General features: G+C 42.4%; 1 protein-coding gene across 3 annotated transcripts in view; it reads left to right on the top strand.

The window, feature by feature from the left end:
* LOC122562631 (EMI domain-containing protein 1-like) overlaps positions 1-25,761 on the top strand; it is a 342,320-nt gene that overhangs the window by 200,883 nt on the left and 115,676 nt on the right. For all 3 annotated transcript variants that reach the window (XM_043715640.1, XM_043715641.1, XM_043715643.1), the window contains exons 5-6: positions 6,209-6,270; positions 7,220-7,364. In XM_043715640.1, the coding sequence (XP_043571575.1) occupies positions 6,209-6,270; positions 7,220-7,364 (207 nt within the window). The remainder of the gene's footprint in view (positions 1-6,208; positions 6,271-7,219; positions 7,365-25,761) is intronic.

Here is a 25,761-nt window from a genome sequence, read left to right as displayed (position 1 = left end):
TCCATTGATGTCCATGAAGATCTTGAACAAAAGAAATGTTTATGTTCAGCAGGAAAAAAACGAGAGAGAAGGAATTTGCAACTCTGAAAGCTTAGCTGCAAAAATCAACTATGCAGTGTCTAAGTGGGCATATAGGCTCAAAGGTACAAATTTCTGTTGCTGTTTTTGGGTAAAATATCTGATCTCTGCAAAAGTCAGAATAGCAGATCGCTAAAGACATATCCAAACCCCTTCCAGCTGATGATCAATGTTTGCTCTGAGCTCCATGGTCACACACCAGGCCCCAACAGGCAGCACAGAAGAATTAAAAGGGAGTGCACACTTAAACAGATCAAATGTACTACTAAAGAAAAAATGGGGATGGTGCCCATGGTTGTATAACCTCACAGTCCAGACTTACTCAGCCAAAAGACCATCTGAGCAAAGTATGAGTGGGTATAGAATCACACATCAGCACTGTCTTCAGGAAAGAAAAGGAAGAATAAAGTTCTTAAAACAAATGTGAAGTAAGACTTTTCAAAAACAATAAAATTCTTGTGTACTGTATATATCTGAAATATTTTTAATTAAAAATTAACAATAAGCTTTTAAAAAGTCCCATCTGGAAAGTGTCCTAGGAATTCCAGGGCAAACATAGAGGTATGAATTTGGTCATCACAGAAATGGAATCTTTGGAAAAGATTGAATACTTCAAACCATGGAATAGCAGAAGAGCACAAAGTGCTTATGATTTATTCTGAAAGTAAGTATCCATTTCAGAAAGCAGAGCTGAAATAGATTCCTTGCTGAAGGCCCCAGATAACTTTCACTTCACTATTTTATCAATTCTGCGGAGGGAACTAAACTTAAGTATATTGGTCTTTTCCAAGGTCTTCTCAACTCTCCTTTTAATTGAATCTCACACAAAGTCAGATTAAGGCAGTGTTTATTCTGTTTATTAAAAGGTCATGAACTTGTTTAGACTCAAGCATATTTGTTGCTCAGTGAATCTATTAAGTTAGCCGCATTGTATCAGTCCTTAGTTGAGCTGCTAATTGAGATTACACGTTTATTAAGGCAACTACCAGATTGCCAGTCAATTTTAGATTCTTAACCACACCTTGGTCTATGTGAGTCAATTATGAAGAAGTTAAATTAGGTATTGTGTGCACCTGAAGTCTAGGTCTTGCATTACCAGGCAGGATAATGGTGAGTCCATCACTGGAGTATAGCCCTTGACATTTCCTTTCCTTCCTTTAAAAACCATTTAAATACAAAAGGGTTCAAAAAAAATAAAGACAAGATGATTCATAGCATTTCAGATTTTAATGCTCCAGCAACTACATGCATTTTTCCAGAGAAGAGAAAACATGATACAGCTCCTTAAGATCATGAATGCGAGACTCAAGATTGAAGCAGGAAAACTATTTAACCTCAATTCTAAACATAGGACAGGAGAAATTACATGCAATGTTTGTGCCACAAGCAATGTGAAAATGTATTTCTTCCAAGAAGATAGCGGGGCAAGTGGAAAGAATTTGCAGAAAAAGTAGTTAATTCTGGGTAAACCTATATCTTTAAGTTGGGAGTCGGAACAGTACCTGTAGAGCTGAGCCCAAAATATTCAGCAAATTGCCTGATCTTGTTTTAAAGGAGGAAGGACAAGCAGTCATCCCTGTTTTTTTTAACATTGGAGATCAACCTGTTTTTAAAGTTCAAATAAATCCATCACACATTCCACGTGGGGTGTGCTTTATAGGCTGGATAACTTTTTCCTCTTTCTGGATTTTATGTCCGCCACTGAGCTTTGTTTTAATTTGTCCTCGGAGTGAGATAATATTGGCAACTGCACATCTATTAGGCCAAAGTGAGGACTGCAGATGCTGGAGATTAGAGTCAAGAGTGTGATGCCAGAAAAGCACAGCAGGTCAGGCAGCATCCAAGGAGCAGGCAACTTGACGTTCCGAGCCAAAGCCCGGTGGGGAGGGGAGGGTGGAACGGATAGGTGGGAAGGAAGATGGATAGGTCATGAGGGCAGTGCTGAGTTGGAAGGTTGGAACGAGAATAAGGTGGGGGGAGGGGAAATGAGGAAACTGGTGAAATCCACATTGATGCCATGGGGTTGGAGAGTCTCAAGATGGAAGATGAGGTGTTCTTCCTCCAGGCATCGGGTAGTAAGGGATTGGCGATGGAGGAGGCTCAGGACTAGCATGTCCTCAGCGGAGTAGGAGGGGGAGTTGAAGTATTCAGCCACAGGGCGGTGGGGTTGGTTGGTGCGGGTGTCCTGGAGATGTTCTCTGAAGCGCACTGCAAGTAGGCATCCTGTCTCCCCAATGTAGAGGAGACCACATCGAGAACATGTGGAAGTGCAGGTGAAACCTTGATGGATGTGGAAGGCTCCTTTGGGGCCTTGGGGTTCTGTCCTTGTTGCAGTTGGAGGGGTGGGGTTTGAGGGCGGAGGTGCGGGAAGTGGATGAGATGCATTAGAGGGCTTCATCAACCACATGGAAGGGGAATTGCGGTCTTTAAAGAAGGAAGCCATCTGGTTTGTTCTGTGGTGGAACTAGTCCTCCTGGGAGCAAATGCGGTAGAAGCGGAGGAATTTGGAATAAGGGATAGCATTTTTACAGGAGGCAGGGTGGCAGGAGGTGTAGTCCAGGTAGCTGTGGGAGTCAGTGGGTTTATAGAAAATGTCAGTGTTGAGTTGGTCACTGTTAATGGAGTTGGAGAGGTCCAGGAAAGGGAGGGAGGGTCAGAGATGGTCCAGTAAATTTAAGGTCAGGGTGGAATGTGTTGGTGCAGTTGATGAACTGTTCAACCTCTTCATGGGAGCACGAGGTGACACTGATGCAATCATCAATGTAGTGCAGGAAAAGGTGGGGAGTAGTGCCAGTGTAACTACAGAAGATAGACTATTCTACGTAACTGACAAAGAGAGAGGCATAACTGGGGCCCATGCAGATGCCCGTGGCTACCCCTTTCATCTGGAGGATATGGGAGGATTCAAAGGAGAAATTATTGAGGGTGAGGACCAGTTCAGCCGAACAAATAAGAGTATCAGTGGAAGGGTACTGGTGAGGACGTCGGGAGAGAAAGAAACGGAGGGCTTGGAGGCTATAGTCATGATGGATGGAGGGTTAAAGGGACTGGATGTCCATGGTGAAGATGAGGCATTGGGGGCCAGGGAAGTGAAAGACTTGGAGGAGGTGGAGGGTGTGGTTGGTGTCCCGAACGTATGTGGAGAGATCCTGGACCGGGGAAAGTACAGTATCGAGGTATGTGCGGATGAATTCGGTGGGGCAGGAGCAGGCTGAGATGATGGGTCAGCCAGTGTAGTCAAACTTGTGGATCTTGGGAAGGAGGTAGAACCAGTTGGTGCGGGGTTCTCGACCTATGAGGTTGGAAGCTGTGGGTGGGAGATCCCCAGAGTGATGAGATTGTGTACGGTCTGGGAGATGATGGTTTGGTGATGGGAGGTGAGGTCGTGGTCGAAGGGGCGGTAGGAAGAGGTGTCTTCAAGTTGATGCCTGGCTTCAGTGGTGTAGAGGTCAGTGCACAAAACTACCACTGCACCCCCCCTTGTCTGCTGATTTGATGGTGAGGTTGGGGTTGGAGCCAAGGGAGTGGAGGGCTGCACTTTGTGAGGGTGAGAGGCTGGAGTGGGTGAGGGGGTGGACAGGTTGAGGTGGTCAATGTCCTGGTGGCAGTTGGAAATAAAAAGGTCGAGGGCGGGTAACAGAATGGCATGGGGTGTCCAGGTGGATGGGGTGTGTTGGAGGTGGGCGAAGGCGTCCTCGGAGCTTGGGTGGGAGCCTTGATGGAAAATGTAAGCTTGGAGACGGAGGCGGCGGAAGAAGTGTTCAATGTCACAACGTGTGTTGGATTCAGTGCACATCTATTGCCCATCTTTGCGGTTGAATATATTTTGATCAACTCCGAAGGAAAGAATCATCAGCAATTTGGCATAGGGATGGAGTCACAGATTAACCAAACCAAGCAGAGGGGATGGATACCTTTATCTGAAAGATGATAAGTAAACAGTGATGGATTGTTTGTAGCGAAGTAGCAGCTTTCATGGTTATTTATTTTGTTAGTTCCTCATAAATGACCAGATGAATTATTGGTGCAATATTAAGAAGGAACTATGGCCCAGTATCTCTCCTTCATCATGCTTTCCTATCTCTAGCAAAGGGAAAGATGCACAGGAGTAATCTGCAGGAAGCTATGTGTTAAAGTGATGATTAATGGAAACAAATCTATTTATTACAAATTCTAATAATGGGAAATAATTCATTATCAGATTTGATGTATAACTGAAAGAAATAACATTCCAGTATTTATGAACCTATTGTAGATTTACAGTACATCTCAAGCACTAATCTTACATGTTTTATTCCACAAGGAATGGAAGAGTGAAAATCAGAGGAAGCTTGTGCTTCCAGTCAAAGTGCCTAATCGCACTATAGAATGATTTAATCTTTTCATTCTCACATTTCCTCTGATAGATTGCAGGAAGTCATTAATGTGCCCTTTAAATCAGTGTTGAGAATGCAGCATTTTTACGTTGACTGAACTGTTTACCGTAACTGAACTTGAACTTGCTTTGCTGCTGTTTCCTCTGTTTTGATTAAACTGTTGGCTCATCCACACTCAGCTGGCTCCTGTTGGAGGGAAACATGGCCAATTGTTTGCTTGTTTGTATAATGATTGATAAGATGCTGCAATTTGATCCTGTTTTATGTACCTGATTAGAGAGAACATAAAATGAGTCAATTTTGTTGTGTGTGTGTGTAAAACGTTTACTATGAAAACATCACACATATTTTTGTGGTATAAATCATGAATAAATGAATCACTTAATTTCCCTATTTATTAGCTGAAATAGAATTTTAGTACAACTCTCAGCTACCCCAATAGTTCAGTTGGTTAAAATACTTAATGGAATAGAATTAAATTAGTACAAAACAAATCAAGCATTACATTAGTTTGGATTTCGCAGGGAAATCTGTGATGAAACTGCCTAGATTCACTGTTATTGCTCTGGGGGAATCCAGGCCAATTTTATGACTGACAGCAACTTTTGAAAGTCTGCACAGCACAGTTAAATGTGGAAATCCAGAGATTGCTATCAATAATTCAAAACTTCCTCACAGGGTGTGCTGTTGAATTCACCCTCGATTGCAATAAAGTAGGAATTACTGAAGTGACAAGAAACTAAAACAAAATCAAAATACCGCAGATGTTGGAAATCCAAAGTAAAAGCAGGGTCCGAAGTAGGGTCCTTGCTGTGAGATCATACTGGGATAAGCATTACACACTTATCCTGCCACCCTTTAAATCTCTCCCTACAGCTGCTGCTGGAGTAGTGCCAGCATTTTCTGTTTTTGATGAAAACTAGCACTACGACCCTCTTAATCTCACTGTACACACACAAAAAAGTACACACCTTGTTGAATGAGGTGGAACTGGAATTTCAGTGGCATGCTAGGTTGTTTGTTTTACTGTTAAATTATTGCATCATGTGTGAAAAACCATTTTTATATTTGTGAAATGATAGCGTTTGTCCATAATAACAAGAATTCACATTTTCAGAATAAATACATCTTTAAATTGTGGCTTTGTGATATTACGACTTTATCGTAATTCCTTGTAATGGCCCAGTATATCTCAATCTCTGTGAAAACAAAGAGTAGAAGTCAAAAATTCAGTGGTCTTCGTTTCCTTGTTCCTTGTCTCTGAAAGTATCTCAGTATGATTGGCTGTTTACCCTGTGTGATGACATCACCATTGCTGGACACAAAAAAATCTCCTTGCCTTGGTGACAAACTGAGAGTGGAAAATTCATGAAGATTCTTGGATCTTTGTGGGCACCTTTCCTCGAGGTCAGCATCTTCAATTCACTGGACACTGCAAAGTTAGGATCATGAATTGATCCCTGTTCTTTATTAGGAAAACTACTTGCAATCTTCACTTGTGTGTACTCTGTATATGATAATGATAAGAGATCAATTAAAGAAAATATAAATTTGCTTAGATTTGCAGTTTTGAGACGACTTTTCCAACTGTAATTTAAAACAAGATAAAATTGTAACTCAAAGTATTCTTCATGTCCACATAGCAAAGCGTAGCTGGTATTGTTTATACTCAGAATAATCCAGTTCCTACATTTGTTGCTTCCTGTATTTAAAAGAACTCTTCCAATTCTGACTGAAAAGCTTTTGTTTTACAGATTGCTTAAACTGCAGTAAAATTTCCCAGCTGACTGATCGTTTGGGGACACTGGAGGCTAAGGTACACTTCTACAGATTCTGATTGATCTGTGCAGTTCCTATTGAATTCCTGGATGTTTTCACTTATGGCCAGTGATCATTTGGCCCAACTACTCTGCTAGTGTTTATACTCCATTCCATCTCCCTCACTCAGCTCTTTGGCATGCCATTCCATTCGCTCATCTCTTGTTCCCCTCCTATTTGCACTTGAAAGCAATGATTTGCCTCAACTATGTTCTTAGCTAGCAAGTCCAACACTCCAACCATCTGAATAATAAAAAATATTCCTGATTCCCTATTGAGTTCATTAGAACTATCATGTATTTACACCCCATTGTTTTTGAATACTCCCACAATAGAAACATTCTACATCTATCCTGTCTAACCCATTGGTGATTTGAAAAATCTGTGTCAAGTCACCTCGAAGTTCTCTTCTGAAAGAAAAAGCCCAATCCAGCACAGTCTTTCCCAATAGCTCTCACTTCAAATCTTTGTAAATCTTTATTGTTCTGTACTTGCGTTAACACAGTATGAAGATGGGAACGCTGTAGGTGTTGTACAGTGAGACAAGAACTCTGTGGAGTGCACTATAATGAGATGTGAACTCTACTGCGCTCTGTACCAAGATGGAACTCTGTAAGTGCTCTGTACAGAGATGAGAACTCAGTACAGTGCACTATAGCAAGGTGGAAACTCTGTACAATTCTCTGTACTGAGATGGGAACTCTGTACAATGCTTTGTATCGAGACGGGAACTCATTGCAATGCTTTGTTCCGAGATGGGAACTCTGTACAATACTCTATACTGAGATGGGAACTCTGTGCCGAGATGGGAACTCTGTACAATGCTGTGTACCGAGACAGGAACTCTGCACTTTACTCTTCATGTCCTGCTGTATAGAGTTCTTTCCAAGCATTTGTGCTCACTGAGGCCAGCATGGATCATTGAACCCTTTGTCCTTGCACTGCAGGTGGCTTTACTGGCAGCTGCAGAGCCAGTCAGCTCTCTAGTGACAAACCATGGACACCTGATGCTTAAAGGAGCCCCTGAAGATACGATTAAAGTCCGAGGCGCTCCAGCTGTGCGAGGCCTGCCCGGAGCCCGGGGCCCGAAAGGTCAGTAATACAAAAACATAGCCAGATTTTACCTTGTAATGACAATAATACAGACCATGTGGACTTGATCTAATGCATGCTTCATTCAGATGAACTGTTTTCAAGTCAGTAATTTATTCGACAAACCTCTCTAATTCTACTCTGCACTGAATCAGTGAGACAACAATTTGAGGATAACCTTTGGATGCTAATATAATTTTTTGCTTCAGCTAACAGCAGTTATACACGAATGAAACGTTTGTGCTGCAACTTATTACAAATATGTCCAATTTATGGACAATCTTTAAGACATTCCCATTCTAAGCTAATTTGTTTGCAATGTTTGAAAATTAGAGCGCCAGCCATTTGCCAATGTTATGCCATGCAGGGTGTGTTGCTTCAGAAAGAATGTCCAATTCATGAAGAAGGGTGCAGAGGAGATTCACCAAGGTAATACGAAAGAAATGAATGCTCTTCTCATGAAGAGAGACAAAAGAAAATCAGAACAGAGAAGGGTCAAAAAGTTCTTGGAGGAAGGCATTCAATATCATGCACTAAGAGTTTTCATAAACTAAATAGGAAAAACTACTTGTTTGGTGAATGAGTTGGGAACCAGGCTCAAAACCAGTTATCACCAGGAAAAGAACCAAGGGAGAGAAATGTTCATGAGATTGATTTTACAGAGAAACTGAAGATATAGACTACCCTTCTGGCTAACATAAGGAAGTTGAAACTATTGTTACTTTTTAAAGTGTGGTGTATATAAGTTCCAGAAGGAAAACTTTGGAAGAGTGCATGATAAAACAAGGGAAAGCATTATCTCAAGAAGTTGTTCTATAATATGTCTTTGATTATAATGCTCTCAGAGCTGGGTCAATGCAAATGGTTTCTGTTAATTTAATACTTTGATCGTTTGTGTCAAGTTATGAGAAAATTGAGTGATTGTGTTATCTGTTTCACCATTGTTTATTAACCCTAAACAACTTACAATCTTGTATTCTAAAATTCTAGAATAACTGTATGTGTGTTTAACTTGCAATGCGGTGATTGGGTCATTTGTGGTATTTCTGTGGTCTGCGTGCCCATTTCAAACAGTCATTCTAATCATATTTGGGAAAAAATACAATGTATTATGTAACTTGCTTCTAACGTAATGCAGTAATATAAGAATTATATGCTTCTGAATGCACCAGCAATGATATAGATATAAACTTACATCGATAATTTTCAACTAACATTAAGAGAATAGGGATTTAATCTCAGATTTAACCTTATGAAGTAAAGAAGGACAGTTGAATATACATTTTTAGTTATGTCGTGTTACCTTTTATTTTGATTTTGTAGCCAAGTCATTTAGGCTTGTCTGCAGCTTATAATATTATTGGTGATCCCTAATCCCTGCAACTACATTTTTAAAAAAAATTTGGATCTTGTCATCTTCAGCTTCCGCTGTGAAATTCAAGTTACAACAATTTATAACATAGAAAAAAATGTTCATTGGTATGAAGAAAACTCAACCCGTTCTCATTAGCATTGCAGACCACACCTTGTCATCAAAAGCTAAAAATGGGTTGCTGGAAAAGCGCAGCAGGTCAGGCAGCATCCAAGGAGCAGAAGAATCGACGTTTCGGGCATAAGCCCTTCTTCAGGAATCCTGAAGAAGGGCTTATGCCTGAAACATCGATTCTCCTGCTCCTTGGATGCTGCCTGACCTGCTGCACTTTTCCAGCAACACATTTTCAGCTCTGATCTCCAGCATCTGCAGTCCTCACTTTCTCCTTGTCATCAAAAGCACAGGAAAGACCCAACTAGGTGTGTCATTCTGACATCCAATGGATCAAGTATCTTCCGTATTGGAGCAAATGGCACAGGGTGATATAGAGGGAGAAGCAACGTGTTTTTTTGCCATGTTTTGTCAGGTCTAGCAGAACCCAACTGAACAAATGGAAAACATTACATTTTTGTAAAGTCAAAACAAAAGTTTTTTTTGCTTGAAAAAAGTAAAGTTATTGAAAATGTAACAAAGACCAGTATAATAAAAAAACTAGTCTACTGACTACTAACCAACCCTATAATACAAACAAAACCAAACACTGTGCAAAACAACACAAATAAGTAAATAAGTGACTAATAAAACAAGAAAAACAACAAAAGAACCCACATGAACACAAAAAAAACACTGCTTGGCGCAAAGCTCCCAAACAAAAAAATGGGAGCGTTGTATATATACCCGTATTCACTTCCCCCCTCTCATTTATCTCTCCACTCTGCAGGCACCCTGCCTCTATTCCTGATGAAGGGCTTTTGCCCAAAACATCGATTTTCTTGCTCCTTGGATCTGCCTGACCTGCTGTGCTTTTCCAGCACCACTCTAATCTATACCCGTATTCACTCAGGAATCCCCCCTCCAGGGCCCAGGGCTCAACAAACCTAACCATCCTGGTTAAACGAATGCCCTAGAGTCATAAATTCATAGAAATGTACAGCACAAAAACGTTGGTCCAACCTGTCCATGCCGACCAGATGTCCCAACCTAATCTAGTCCCACCTGCCAGCATCCAGCCCATATCCCTCTGAACCTTCTTATTCATATACCCATCCAGATGCCTTTAAATGTTGCAATTGTACCAGCCTCCACCACTTCCTCTGGCAGCTCATTCCATACACATACCACCCTCTGCGTGAAAAAGTTGCCCCTTAGGTCTCTTTTATATCTTTCCCTTCTCACCCTAAACCTATGCCCTCTAGTTCAGGACTCCCCCACCCCAGGGTGTATCCTATCCATGCCCCTCATATTTTTTAAACCTCTATAAGGTCACCCCTCAGGTTCCAACGTTCCAGGGAAAACAGCCCCAGCCTATTCCGCCTCTCCCTATAGCTCAAATCCTCTAACCCTTGCAGACAGACCTGTGTCCAAATAAGTCAAAAAGGGCTGCCATGTCTTATAAAAAAGGTCTGTTGTGTGGTGCACCATATTTGTAAAAATAAAATCCAAGGGAATGTGCTCCATAATTAATTTCCACCATCCCAGCAAACCCGGCGGTTTCTCAGACACCAGTTCATCAGAATTTTCTTCCATGCACAGTATGCAAGAATATTAAATAGTTTTTTCCCATGCCCATCTAAAGATGATAAATTCAGTAGACCTAAGAGGAGAGATATCGGGTCTACTTTCACTTCAGTCCTCAATACCCTCCCTATCTGTCCCGCCACAGCGCTCCAATAAACACAGAGCCTGTGGCGTGTTCAGAAGCACTTATTTTACATTTGGGACACACTGAAGATGCCCCTTTTTTAAACTTCACAGACGGTCTGGTGTCAAATGAACCCTGTGCAGAACTTTTAGCTTCATAGTACATGTCCTATGATTAAGATTAAGATCTTTCGCGCATTCTCCCATATGTTCTCCCATGTTTCAGAAGAAATCCCCACTCCTAGCACTTGCTCCCAAACCTCACATAATCAGTTAATATCCTGCCAGACTCAACCACCCAGCAGGCGATAGAACTAACCGAAAGGGTACTTGTGGCACATTAGCAACAACTTCTCCTTAGTGAGAAGGGTAGTCTTCTTCTGGATGAAATCTTTAACATGAAAAAATGGAAAAGATCTCTGCTGGGCAGCCCGTATTTGTGGGTCAGTTGCATCATAACCACCCCCCTCAAACAAGTCTCCCAAACTGGAAACTCCTCTCGCTGTCAAATGTTTGAACCCAATGTCCATCATCCCTTGTTGAAACCCTGGCATACTATGGGAGTGAGTGGCAGAGTCTTGGATAAGCAACTCTCACTCTGACATATCGCCCTCCATGCCTTGACCGTAATAATAACAATGGGGTTCCAGCAGTGGTCCATAACTGACCTCATCTTATCCATGAAAAACAGGTTAATAAGAGGGCACTTTGCCTGGGAGGCCTTGATATCCAGTGATATTGAGCCTGCGTCATTACCTACTCAACTGATATCTCTTGATGCCTGGGAAATCAACTCCTCCCCATCCTTGAGGCACCTGCAATTTAGTAAGTTTGATGGTGCCAGACAAAGCAACTAAACCAACCCATAAGTTTCTGCAATGTTGACCTGGGAAACATTATAAGGAGCATGCACATGGGATAAAGCAAAAGAGGATGGACATTCATCTTAATAAGGGCTAATTGGCCCATCCACAAAATTGGAAGAGCCTTGCATCTCTGGAGTTCCCAACTAACGTTGTTGAGCAAGTGAGCAAAATTAGTCTGAAATAACTGATCAAACAGCGAGGTAATAAAAATGCCTAGGTATCAGAACCCCACCCATGACCATTTAAAGGGGAACCTAGGGCTGTCTTCAACCTCTGGCACTTCCTTGATGTTTCCCAAAGGCATAGCCTCTGGCTTTGCAAAGTTGATTTTATATCCTGAAATAGCCCCAAATGAATTAATACATTGTATCAAATGTGGTACACAGGTCATCGGGTCCGAAAGGAACAGAAGGACATATCTGCACACAGTATAATCTTGTGTACCCTCGATCCCACTTCCGGAGCGGTTATGTGGATGTTCTGATGAATGGCCTCTGCCAGCGGCTCTATCATCAATGTAAACAAAAACAGTGAGAGGAGGCAGCCAATCCTACCCTGCCAATCCTAAAGTTCCCAGACTTCACCCGATGGTGATGACCGTGGCCAGAGGGTAGCAATATAAAACCTCCACCCACCTAGCAAAGACCTCACCCAACCCAAACCGCTGTAAGACATAAAAGAGATTCGGCCATTCCACCCGGTCAAATGCTTTCTCTGCATCTAAGGAAATCACCAACCCTTGGATTGATCATTGCTGACATGCTTGGATCATATTCAACAACCTTCTAATATTATTAGAAGACCTACAGTCCCTTATAAAGCCTATCTGGTCCTCTTTAACAATATAGGGCAACACCTTCTCCAAATTCAGTGCCAAAATCTTAGACAGAATCTTAAAATCTGAATTTAATAGAGAGAGATGGTCCTGTATGAGGCACAAACCTCAGGAACCTTCCCCTTCTTAAGAATGAGGGAAATATTAGCTTCTCTCAAAGATGGTGGTAGGCATTCATACATATAGGAGTGATTGTACATTTCCAGCATCAGTCCTGACAGAATCCCTATAAACACCTTGTAAAATTCACCTGGGAGACCATCAGGGCCAGGCAATTTCCCACTCTGAAGTTGCCTCACTGCCTCATGCATTTCCTGAACTGTCAAGGAGGCATTAAGCAGAGAGGCCTGTTCTAGGATTACCCCCTGGAGGTCCAGGCACTTAAAAAAGGCTTCCAGATTGGCCGTACAATCCTTTTAACCTTCAGACTGATACAATTTAGAGTAAAAACTCCAAAACGCCTCATTAATTCTTTTGGCGTCATATGTAAGGACCCTGGCACTGTCTCTAACTGCAGTAATGGATTGGGGAGCACGTTTTTTCCTCGTTAGATACATTAATTACTTCCCTGGCCTATCCCCACACTCGAACAGCCTTTGCTTAGCAAAAGCAAGTTCCTTCTTTGTGGTTTGTGTAAGTATTGAATTCAAGGCAGCCTGAAGGACTGTGACCTATTGTAGTTTGGTTAATGAAGGCCTCACAAAATGTGCTGCCTCAGCGGCTTTCAGCCACGTCTCAAGTAGATGCTGCTGTTCCCCGTTCTGTTGTTTCCGGCTAGCCAAATAGGAAATAGCTAATCCCCTAGCAAAGATCTTAGTGGTCTCCCATAGCATAGACAGACTACTAGCCTTGCCTGAGTTGATTGTCAAAAACTCCTGAAACTCCCTCGAAAAATATACCACAAATTTGGAATTCTTAAAGAGAAAAGGATCCAGACGCCAGTGCCGCAAACCTAACCCCTCACTCTTGGCCTTAACCTCCAAATATACCACCACGTGATCAGAGATAGCTATGTTCCCAATTTTACAAGCCATAATTGAATCCAGAAGGGATGTGGGAGCCAAAAAGATCAATCCTCGTGTGACATTTATGTGGGTTTGGAAAAAAGATGAAGTCCCTGCTGGTAGGGTGCAGATATCTCCAAATATCCACCAACCCCAACTCCTCACATTAGTCAGTCACCTGCTTGACCTGCAAAGAGATAGTTGGGGACCCTCTAGGCATCCTGTCCACTGTCGGATCCAAAAGGCAATTGAAATCCCCCCCATAATAATGTGTCATTTTCGAAAGGCACTCAACTTAGAAAAGGCACTAATCAAAATCTTAAGAGGATGCATCAGAGCACAGTAGACAAAATGCCATGTATTAGGGCCTTAGGTATCACTAACCGTCCCTGCTCATCGTTCACCTACTCTAATAATGTGAACAGAAGACTTTTCTGGACAAGTACAGCCACTCCCCTACTTTTAGTAGTAAAGGATGAAAAGAATACCCGATCATAAGCCCCCTCTTGTAACTTCAGTTGTTCCCTATCGTCAAGATAGTTTTCTCACAACCCTTTCCCTCTTAAGGCTAGAAAGCACTTTTTTTCCTTTTAACAGGCGAATGACTTCCCTTGATGTTCCAAGTGCACCATTTAATAAGACACTTCGCCATATCCCCTTTAAGACATCCTTAAACCCCCAGGATGGAGAACCCTGCTTGCAATGTGCTGAGCATAAGTAAATGGAGACTCATAGAGTAGCAGAATTATGTTTACAAAAACTACTCTATCATAACTACAAACAACTATTACTACCAAAAAACTACAAAGAAAACCAACTATAAAACCTTGAATGGGAGACTCTCCCCCCTGCCCAGAGGGGGCACTCACCTTACCCATTCTCTCCTGCACAGCTCTTTCAGGCCCAGACTGTGCCCCAGCCTTAGGCAAAAAAAAGTAAATGAACAAGGAGATGATCCTAAAGTCAACAAAAGAAGATAAAATCAGGATAAGCACACCGCCCATCCCCGGCTCCATGCCACCCCTCCTTGTGACTGAAAGGAAAAGAACAAAATAAAGGGGAAAACAACAAAGAGCACCTACAAAATTTCCCATGATAAATCCAGTTATAAAAATATAATAGGAACAACATATTCCAAGATATTTCGGTTTTTGAAAAAAATTATTAGCGAAAGAGAAAAGAAAAGGGGAAAGACAGGAAATGAAGGAAAAGAGGATGAACATTAACTATATACTTTAACTCACTCGGTCTGTTTTAAAGTCTCTACAAAACTCTTGGCTTTATCCGCTGAGTCAAGCGTATAAACTGAGTCCTCGTGGCTGAAATGGAGTTTTGCGGGGTACCTCATTAAGTACTCAATGCCCAGGTTCCTCAGCCTCTTATTAACTTCATCGAAGGACTTCCTCTTTTGAATTACAGCAGCCGAGAAATCCTGGAAAAACATGATTTTTGACCCATTGTGCATCAGTGCCTGTGGATCTGCAGCTAGCCGGATTCAATTTGATAGCCCAGGAACTGAAGCAGCCAGTTTTCAAAGGAGCTGACTGGCCGCCCACCTTCTTCGCCCTCCAGGAGCCCGACAACCTGAAGATTTGTCCACCAACCTCGATTTTTGAGGTTATCAACCTGCTCTCGCAAAGCCCACACTTCCTGCTCCAGCACCTGGATCAGTCCTTTCGAGGACTCAATCACTGCTTCTGAGACCGTTGTTCTACCTTCCACTTCCTCCATCTGCTCCCCGTGGCCCTGGAGCTCCTGTTCATGCTTCTGCAGCATGGATGCGATGGGTTGGACCTGGGCATAGATCTCCTCGATCACAGCCTTAACCTTTGAGGAAAGACTCACCATCGCCACCGCCAATTCCTGTGAGTCCATCATACTCCCTTGGAGTTCGGGAGAGGCCGCTGTGCGACCTCTGGCGTGCCTGGTGCTGCAGGGTGTGGCGTGCCTGGTGCTGCAGGATGTGTCCTCCCTGCTGTTGTTTGATTGCTCCTTTTCCTTTTGGCATCCTTCCCACTCCAAATTGTCAATGAATATGTGTTCTTCGTGTTTTTAAATTAACAATTCCTCCATATAAGTTGGCCAGGGATGGTAAAAAGCGCCAGTATGCCTTGGCTGTTTGGCAGAGCCGTCCATGGCAGTTCTACTGAATCGCCACCATCTTGCCGAGTCCAACATTACCATTTTTAATTTAAAGTTTATGAAGCAGCTCAATAGCAAGCCTGTCAACATATTCTTAGCAGACCAAGCAGTACCTGTGCATAGAGGGTTAATAATTTAAGTGGAATATGACTCCTCTGACTCAGTCTCTAACAAAGAGAGCACAGATGCTTTGGACAAAGCACTGGCAACAATGCCTCCTGCACCCTCCCCTGGCTCAGGCACTGACACCTCCCTGGGTATTTTCTCTGTATCAGAGTCAATAACTCCTGTTGGTGAGCATTTCACTGCCACCTCTCCACAGCTGCCAAGAGAGAAAACTCCCAGATCACTGGCACTCAGACGACTGTTGGAGACCAGGCTCCTGTTCAGTCCTGGGTAGAAGAGGAGCCCATGTCAGGCACAGCAAAGGCTGCAAGACTGCAGCAACACTGATGGGACGCTGCTGCCTGAGCCATGCAAGTTTCTAGCTGCCTCCATGACAGGTTGGCGGCTTTCCTAGAGTGGAACATCTAGCAGTCTTAGTTTCTGTCACTCTAGCCATTGTGCCCCATCCTCACGGGAAGACGGAGTGGTGGTGCCAGTAGGCACCCATTTGGAGAAGAGGTAGCCACCTACAGACCTCTCAGAAAGTCTCCTCTCAGGGACAGTCCAGAGTGGCTGACCATCTGTCTCCACCCTACCTGCTAGCGTCAGCCTTGGGCAGGACCCACTCAGCACATCTGGGCCCTCAACCAACAAATGCCCATCTCCTTGAGGTCACCTGACCAAAACCCCCAAGGTCCATGGCCTTCACTTTGGAGCAAGGCTCATACCATCCCAGCTGTGGGAGCTGGAAATGCTTTGAGACACTGTCAGAGAGAAAGAATGAAAAAAGAGGACACATAGTGGGGCGCGGGTGAGACATCAGTGAGCATAAGCTTCCAGATTTATAAATATATATTTTCACTATCTGCTATGTGTGTGAGTATCTGCCTGGGTTGCTGGTAACCGTCAGAAAACCTACCTGCCACCTGGAGGTCACCTCCAGGATGTTGGCCTTGTCTCTGTGGTCTCTGGGAGACTGCAGGCCATCTGGGAAATACTGTCCACTACAGTGCGTGCCCACATCAGAGCTGAACATCCTGCCTGAGTTTACAGGTTTCCTACTTTGCTTTCCTGTAGATTCCTGTAAAAGGTTTCTTCAAACTTTGAGCCTCAAAACTAAAAACCACTTGAATTTTTGACCATCTGTTGATGCAGACTGTCAACAACAGGCAACTTATTTTTCACCACATCTCGTTTTCAAGATGTGCTTTGCCTCTTCGTGCTGCCTGCTGTTCTTGGGAATGATGTTTCCTGGATAGCAAGAGGATGTTTGCTATTACTAGTCGTGGGCTATTGAATTTCATAACTGTAGAGAAATTATTTCACTTCTGGAAATCCTATAGAAGTGGCAACAACATATGTTGCAAAACTAAATCTATTATGTGTTAAAATACAACCACAGATCATATAGTGCAAAGCCTTAGATTTACAAAAGCACTTTGTGGTGGCACGGTGGCTCAGTGGTTAGCACTGCTGCCTCACAGAGCCAGGGACTCAGGTTCGATTCAAGCCAAGGGTGATTGTCTGTGTGGAGTTTGCACATTCTCCCCGTGTCTGCATGGGTTTCCTCTGGGTGCTCCGGTTTCCTCCCACAGGATGTGCAGGTTAGGTGGATTGGCTGTGCTAAATCACTCATAGTGTCAAAAGATGTGCAGGCCAGGTAGATTAGCCATAGGAAATACAGGGATAGGGGTTGTGCCTGAGTGGAATGCTCTACAGAGGGTCTGTATGGATCCGATGGCCTGCTACTGCACAGTAGGCATGCTATGATTCTAAATATAGATTTACTTTCTGAAATTAATGAGCAATAAATTAATGTCAGCTTACACAGTTTGAGAGCTCATTAAACATTAAGCCTTTGAGAAGTTCCTGCAGCTTAGCAAGTTGCCACTTAATACCCTTGCCACTTCTTTCCACATAGCCCTGGCTGCTACATTGCTGGGTCTCTTGATGCCCACTACCGCTCAGTTAATCCACATCTAATTTCTGCTGGAATAATATTACATCCCTCACCAGGAACGTTTCAGCCCTCTTGTTTCTTTCTCATTTACAGTTTCAAATTACTGTCTGCCGATGTGCTTTAAGAGTAGTCGAGATTTAAATCCAGTACGTCCTGCAATCCCCTGCAATTCCTCTGATGAATTTACTAGGTCCAAAACCTCTCCAATCCGTCCAAGTATGTAGGTAGTGTCGTTGGTTATTCAGAGGGGCATTAATTTCAGCATATGAAGTTGAAGAATCTAGAATGGTCCACTCTAGGTTTGGAATTTGCAATTTCTCCTCATGTCTGTGTGGGCTTACTCTGATGTTCCAGTTTCCTCCCACAGTCTAGCGATGTACTGGTTGGAATGTTGTCCATGTTAAATTGCCCACAGTGTCCAGGGATGTGTAGGTTCAGTAGATTAGCCATGGGAAATGTAGTGGATAGGGTTGGGTAGAGATGGGTCTGGGTGGGATGCTCTCCAGAGGGTAGGTGAGGACTCGATGGACTGATAGGCCTGCTTCCACACCCTAGAGCTTCTATGACTCTATCTCCATTAGCACAGAGTCTAACAACCAGGGGATAAAGATTCAAAGTAATTGGTGCAAGGAACAGAGAACCTTTTCACTTAGAGGACAGCAAGGTCTGGAGCTCACTGCTTGAGAGGGTGTTTGAGCCAGCCACCCTCTTCACATTTACCAAAGCTCTTGCACATGCTCTCAAGGTGCCGTAACTCACATGACCACTGACCAAGTTGGAAGGTGGGTGTAGAAGTGGCAACTCTTTTTCAATTGACATAAACATAAGAAGGCAAATCATTCCTTTCTCTGCCATAATCTTTCCATGATCCTGTGGACCTTTGGACTACCCTGCAACATTTCAGTTTTCCAGTCCTGGGAGTCTGAGGTGGAGGAGGATGAGGGACCAGCTGATTGGGCTGGCAGACGTTCCACTCTTGACATTATTTCATGACAGCAGATCACGTGGTTCAGAAGTTTGGCATTTCTGCATATCTTCTTTTTGCACTAAACATAACTTACTTAAAAGTTCATTTGTTAACACGTCGATTTCAAGTAAAATTAAAATCTTGTTTATTGTGTTTTAAAAAGCATTTTCTTCTAAAAAAAAAGGATAGTGCAGCTCTGAAAAGTTCCCATTGGGCTGCAGGTATTTCTCTTTGCAGAATAGACTAGTTTCTCTTCATATTTGAATTCCCTACCTTTCCTCAAGATTGTGAGTATCTCCGAGCTATACATGTTTTGTTTGCTAATTGAAACAAAATGTGAAGGTAAGGTGGTGTTCACTGCTTTGTCTTTTAATTAGCCTTTCTGTTTAAATTAATCAGTGGAAGTAAATAAAAGCCTTTTATTTCGCCAACTTTAAGGGTTTGAGTGAATGCACTTAAACAAGAATAAGTTAGCAGTGATTTTCAAGGTGTTCTCATTAAGTTTTGCTGAGACACATTAGATTATCTCTATGTAGTCAAAGATAAGAATCAGAATGGAACAAATTGATTCAGTAATTAAAAGAGAAAGACAGTAATTATAACAAAAAACAATAAAGAAGCCTCTGACAGTCTTTATTCCTGGAAGATTAAACCTGCAAAGTTTGTTTAACTTTTGTTTACCCATGGAAGAATATGCAAATATTTTCTGATCAACCTGTTCAGAGATGTTATCACACATCTCTGGAGCAGGTGGGGCTTAAATATTCAAGGATATGCATCCTATTGAAAAAATAGGCAGGTGAGCAGAGGGGGTGGGATGCTTTATTAGTAAGAAATGAAATTAAATCAATAGTAAGAAACAAAATAAGGTCAGATGGTGTAGAATCGGTGTGGTAGAGTTGAGGAACCACAAAGAAAAAAACCACAGTTAGAGTTATGTACAGGCCTCCAAACAGTGGTCAGGAGATGGGGTGCAAGGTACATCAGGAGATAGAAAAGATGTGTAGGAAAGGCAAGGTTACAGCGATCATGGCGGTTTCAATATGCAGGTGGACTGGGAAAATCCAGTTGGCAGTGGATTGCAAGAAAAGGAATTTGTGGAATGTCTACAAGATGGCTTTTTGGAGCAGTTTGTGGTGGAGCCCACTAAGGAACAGGCAATACTGGATTTAGTGTTGTGCAATGAGGTAGACTTGATAAGGGAGATTAAGGTGAAGGAACCCTTCGGAGGCAGTGATCATAATATGATTGAATTTACTCTGCAATTTGAGAGGGAGAAGGTAGAATCGGAGGTAATGGTATTGCAGCTGAATAAAGGCAACTACAGAGGCATGAGGGACGAGCTAGGTAGAATTGACTGGGAGAAGAGCCAAGCAGGAAAAACAGTGGAACAGCAATGACAGGAGTTTCTGGACGTTATTGAGGAGACACAGCAGAGATTAATCCTGAGGAAAAATAAGCATGGTACAGGGAGAATGAGGCAACTATGGATGACTGGGGAAGTCAGGGATAGCATAAAAGCAAAAGAGAAAGCATATAACATGGTGGAGAGCAGTGGGACACCAGAGGATTGGGAATATTACAAAGACCAACAAAAAATGAAATAAGGAGGGAGAAGATTAAATATGAGGATAAGCTAACTGGTAATATAAAGGAAGACTGTAAGAGTTTCTTTCGATATATAAAGGGCAAAAGAGAGGCAAAAGTGGACATCGGGCCGCTGGAAAATGACGTTGGAGAGATAGGAATGGGGAACAAGGAAACTGAATAATTACTTCGCATCTGTCTTCATGGTGTTCTCATTAAGTTTTGCTGAGACACATTAGATTATCTCTATGTAGTCAAAGATAAGAATCAGAATGGAACAAGTTGATTCAGTAATTAATGGTGGAAGACACAAGTATTATCCAAAACATTAAAGAGAGTGAGAGGGCAGAGCCATTACCAAGGAGCAGGTGCTAGAAAAACTGAATGGCCTGAAGGTGGATAAATCATCTGGACCAGATGGAATATACCCCAGAGTTCTAAGGGAGATAGCTGAAGAGATAGTGGAGGCCTGGGTGGGGATCTTTTAGGAATCGCTGGAATCAGGGAGGGTTCCAGAGGACTGGAAAATTGCTAATGTGATACCCCTGTTTAAAAATGGAGTAAGGCAAAAGACAGAAAATTACAGACCGATTAGCCTAGCCTCGGTGGTGGGTAAGATCCTGGAATCCATTGTAAAGGATGAGATTTCTGAATACTTTGATGTAAATGGTAAAATTGGGCAAAGTCAGCATGGTTTTATCAAGAGGAGGTCCCTTGACAAATATTCTAGAATGCTTTGAGGAAGAAACGAACAGGTTCGACCAAGGAGAGCCAATGGATGTTGTTTTCCTGGACTTCAAGAATGCCTTTGACAATGTGCCACAGGAGGCTACTGAGTAAGATAAGGGCCCATGGTGTCAGAGGCAAGGTGCTAGCATGGATAGAAGCCTGGCTGTTTGGCAAAAAGCAGAGAGTGGACATAAAAGGGTCTTCCTCAGAATGGCAGCCAGTGACACATGGTGTTTTGCAAGGCTCAGTGTTGGGACCACAACGTTTCACTTTATACATTAGTGATCTAAATGAAGGAACTGGAGGCATTCTGGCTAAGATGGCAGATGATACAAAGATAGATAAAGGGACAGGTAGCACTGAGGAGGCAGGGAGGCTTCAGAAGGATTTGGACTGGTTAGGAAAGTGGGCAAGGAAGTGGCAGATCAAGTAAAATGTGGGAAAGTGTAAGGTCATACATGTTGGTAGGGAGAACAGAGGCATGGACTATTTTCTAATGGGACAAAATTCAGAAATTTGAAGTGCAAAGAGTCTTGGCAGTTCTAGTGCAGGATTCTCTCAAGGTAAACCTGCAGGTTGAGTCAGTAATTAGGAAGGCAAATACAATGATAGCATTTATTTTGAGAGGACTTGAATATAAAAGCAGGGATGTACGCCTGAGGCTCTATAAGGCACTTGTGAGGCCACATGTGGAGTATTGTGAGCAGTTTTGGGTCCTGTACCTCTGGAAGGATGTACTGGCCTTGGAGCATTTTCAGAGGAGGTTCATGAGAATGGTCTCAGGAATGAAAAGCTTAACATTTCATTTGGAACGTTTGAGAACTCTGGGTCTAAACTTGATAGATTTTAGAAGGATGAGGGGTAATCTAATTGAAGCATACAGAATACTGAATAGCTTGGACAGAGTAGATGTTGGGAAGATGTTTCTATTGTTAGGATAGACTAGGACCTGAGGGCACAGCCTGACAGTAAAGGGAACACCTTTTAGAATGGAGATAAGGAGAAACTTCTTTAACCAGAGAGTGGTGCATTTATGGAATTCACTGCCACAGAGGGCTGTGGCGGTCAGATTATTGAGTATATTTAAAACTGAGATAGATAGGTTTGTGAGTATCAAGGGGTTCAAAGGTTATGGGGAGAAAGTGGGAGAATGGGGTTGAGTGACTTATCAACCATGATTGAATGGTGGAGCAGGCTTGATGGTGCGAATGGCTTAATCTCTGCTCCTATGTCTGATTGTCTAACCCAGGCCTCCTGATCCAGAACTAGGGACACTGTCAGTGCACCACAATCAAGAGCCCTCCTTTGGATGAATTTTGGGCTCTCACAAATGGGAAAGGAGCTTAACAATACAATCACCAAAATAAATTGTTTTGTAATTAGATTAGATTACTTACAGTGTGGAAATAGGCCCTTCCGCCCAACAAGTCCACACCGACCCGCCACCCACCCAAACCCATTCCACTACATTTACCCTGCCACTACGGGCAATTTAGCATGGCCAATTCACCTAACCTGCACATTTTTGGACTGTGGGAGGAAACCAGAGCACCCGGAGGTAACCCACGCAGACACGGGGAGAATGTGCAAACTCCACACAGTCAGTCGCCTGAGGCAGGAATTGATCTCAGGTCTCTGGCGCTGTGAGGCAGCAGTGCTAACCAATGTGCCCAATGTGTTTGACTTTAAGTGCCAACATTCCTTAAAGTTCTACCCCAATTACTCTGAGCTAATTTCGACCATCACTTAAAATCCCAGTTGAGAGGTTGGCATAATGATGATGTAGATTAGAATATTCATGTATGACTACTAACTTTCCTTTATGGATGGAAACTGCCAACCTAACCTGGTCTGGCCTACATGTGACTCCAGACTCCAGACCCATAGCAGCATGGTCAACTTTTAGCTGGCCCCTGGGCAATTAGAGCTGGACAATAAATGCTGCCGAGCCAGCGATGCCCTGATCCTGTGAATGAATTAAGAAAAATGGTGACAACATAATTTGGGAACATTGGAAAACAGATGCATTCCTGATCCCAACAGCAACAGGAGTGAGGGCATGTGGAGTTACAGTTATGTTTCCATGAAGGAAGAAGGCAGAGAAAACATTTTACAGAGAAGCTGCTATACTTATTGGAGAAAGTGAGGACTGCAGATGCTAGAGGTCAGAGCTGAAAATGTGTTGCTGGAAAAGCCTAGCAGGTCAAGCAGCATCCAAGGAGCAGGAGAATCGACGTTTCAGGCATGAGCCCTTCTTCACTTATTGTCAGGCTCACCATTATATGGGCTTGGTTTCTCCTACAGTTCGAATCAAGACATTTCTCAATTTGGCAGACCTGCCTCAGTCTGAAATGTACCGTGAGGCCTAAATTTTGTTGGAGGAAGGGAGATATGGAGTGAAGTCAGTTCCACAAACTCTGGTAGCAGATCATAGGCAGCCAGAGATACTCACCTAGATTCCTCGGGATTTCATTACTGCTGGTTTTGAAGTCGTTAGGCATCTAGTTTTCATCCCTCATACCCTAACCCACTCTCAGTGCCCCAACACACACCCTCATGGTACCTCCATAATCACTCACCCATTTCCACCATGAGCAGACCTCATGAGTCATGTGGAGATGACAAAATAAACTTCTAACAATCTAATATACTTCTCATTCAAAACCTGCTTGGTTGTGAAAACACTTCCTTTCATGAAACTCATTGAAAATTTTAAAAATCTGTGATAAAAATAAACACAGTAATTCAGGAGCCACGTCAAAGACTTTTTTAAAATAACCTTTTAACCTGTCAATCAAAATGAGAACTTGGCATTCCCTGCTGACAAATCTGTAACTTTTGAAACTCAGCCAAGCATGTATAATGTCGTAGTAACAACCTTGTGAAAGAACAATGGAGAACTCTGTTGATCTGTAGAGTGGGTGGTTATGGTTTTTTTTCTAACCTACACCAGATGGTTTGTCAATCAAAGCAGTCTAGCAGACTCTCATGACAGCTTTTCAAAAAAAACTTCAGATGATGATAAATAAACGGACTGAACAACCCTTCATGAGTATTTATGTATACTTTAAAACACTTTGTCACTTTGATGCTGCAGATTTTGCTGTATGGTATAGCCAAAAATTGGCTCTCTTTGAACTCGGCACTATGTTCAGATGGCCCTGCTATATTTGAGTTTCCCTAACTAAATGATTCATGCCCTGCTCCATTCTCCCTGCTAACAAAGGTTGGATCTATCTATAAGCTCCACAGATCAGAAACAGAGATATACTAACTTTTTTAACCTATATTGTCTTGTTTAAATTCTTTTTTATAAGAATAGAGTCTTGCTCCTTTAAAATGACTGCTCTCAAGCACAGAATTAGCAAGTAAATTGCATCCAGAATTGTCCAGCAGTTACCTCCTCGAATGTGACACTCCTTTTGCATTGAGTGAACATTTTAGCCAAACTATCACAAAGGACATGTTGGTGAGATGTCTATCTCAGCCAGGAAACCATCAAAATCCATTATGTTTTAACTCAATAGTCACCTATTGTAAAAACACAGTTGCCTTTGGTGAGGGAATATCAAAACCACCTCATTATCAGTGTGTTTCTCCTCAAAACCCTCAGCACATAACCGATCCTGCTGGTTTGCTTGAACCATCTTTTAATTCTATAGCTTTGACTGTTGCTTATCAGTTTGCTTGTAAAAAGACCATAAAACATGGGAGTAGAAGTAGGCCATTCAGCCTATTAAGCCTGCTCCACCATTCAATGGCTGATCTGACAATCCTCCATTCCACTCTCCTGCTTTTCTGTAGAACATTTGATTCCCTTACTGAATAAAAATCTGTCTGTCTTGGCCTTGAGTATATGTAATGACTCAGCCTCAACAGCTCTCTGTGGTAAAGAATTCCACAGATTCATTCCCCACTGAGTGAAGAAATTCTTTCTCATCCCTGTCTTAAATGCAAATCTCCCTTATTCTGAGATTATGCCTTCTGGTCCTAGATTGTCCTGCAAGAGGAAACAAATTCCAATGAATACCAGTGCAACCAACTCATCCTCTCCTCATGATGCTCTGCTATTATACCATTTATAAAAACCACTAACATTTCCCAAGAACAGATGTTAAACTAACTGGCCTATAACTACTTGTTTAGTGAAGCCTTCCATTTTTAAATAGTGGTGTTACATTGGTAGTTTCCCAATGCTCTAGTATTTTTCCAGAATCCAAGGATTCTCAAGTCGATAACCTGTAGATCCACTGCATCCATAGATACCTCATAATATCCTAGGATGCATCCCTCCAGGTGACTTGTCAGTCTTTAGTGCCATTAGCTTCCCTGGCACTTTTTCTCTCATGGTAGTTCTTATATTTATTTTCTCACCTCCTTTTGCCCCTGAATTATTTGATAATTTTGGAATGCTGTTAATGTCTTTATTGTGAAGGCTGATGCAAAGTATTTCTTCTGCCATTTCCTGGTTCCTCATTATTATTTCACCAGATATTCACTTTGGCTTCTCTCTTCCTTTTTATATATTTAAAGAAGCTCTTACTGTCCATCTTGATATTACTTATAAGATTACACTCCATGTTTATCTTCTCCCTCTTTAGAGTCACAGAGATAGGATCTGCATAATTCAAGATGGAGGACGGGAAAAATTTCTGGCTGTAAGAACTGTTCCATTTTTTGAGGTACTTTAGGTGCTGGAGGTGATTTCCTCGAATTCCAGGAGCAGCAATTACTGTTTTATATGTTGTTGCATTGTTTTGGAATTTTGGAAGAAAAAAGTCAAAACAACAGCAGTTTAAAAGCGAGAAGGGCAGACAAAGGAAGCACATGGTGAGGACAGTGCAGGAGAGAGAGAGAGAGGGAGAGAAAACCTGCACAGTTACTGCCTTTGCTGTTTGAATTCATGTATCGCTGGACATCGGAGTGCATCTGGGAAAATTAACAAACAGTGAAATTCACAACTAATCTTGGAGGAACTGTTGGGTGAAGTTCACAGCACAGAATCAGATAAGTTAATCGTTGTTTTAAGT

Source organism: Chiloscyllium plagiosum, chromosome 25 (assembly GCF_004010195.1).
Source record: "Chiloscyllium plagiosum isolate BGI_BamShark_2017 chromosome 25, ASM401019v2, whole genome shotgun sequence".
NCBI classification, from domain to species: domain Eukaryota; kingdom Metazoa; phylum Chordata; class Chondrichthyes; order Orectolobiformes; family Hemiscylliidae; genus Chiloscyllium; species Chiloscyllium plagiosum.
The sequence above is the reverse complement of the archived record's forward strand: the minus strand, read 5'-3'. Positions and strand labels throughout refer to the sequence as shown.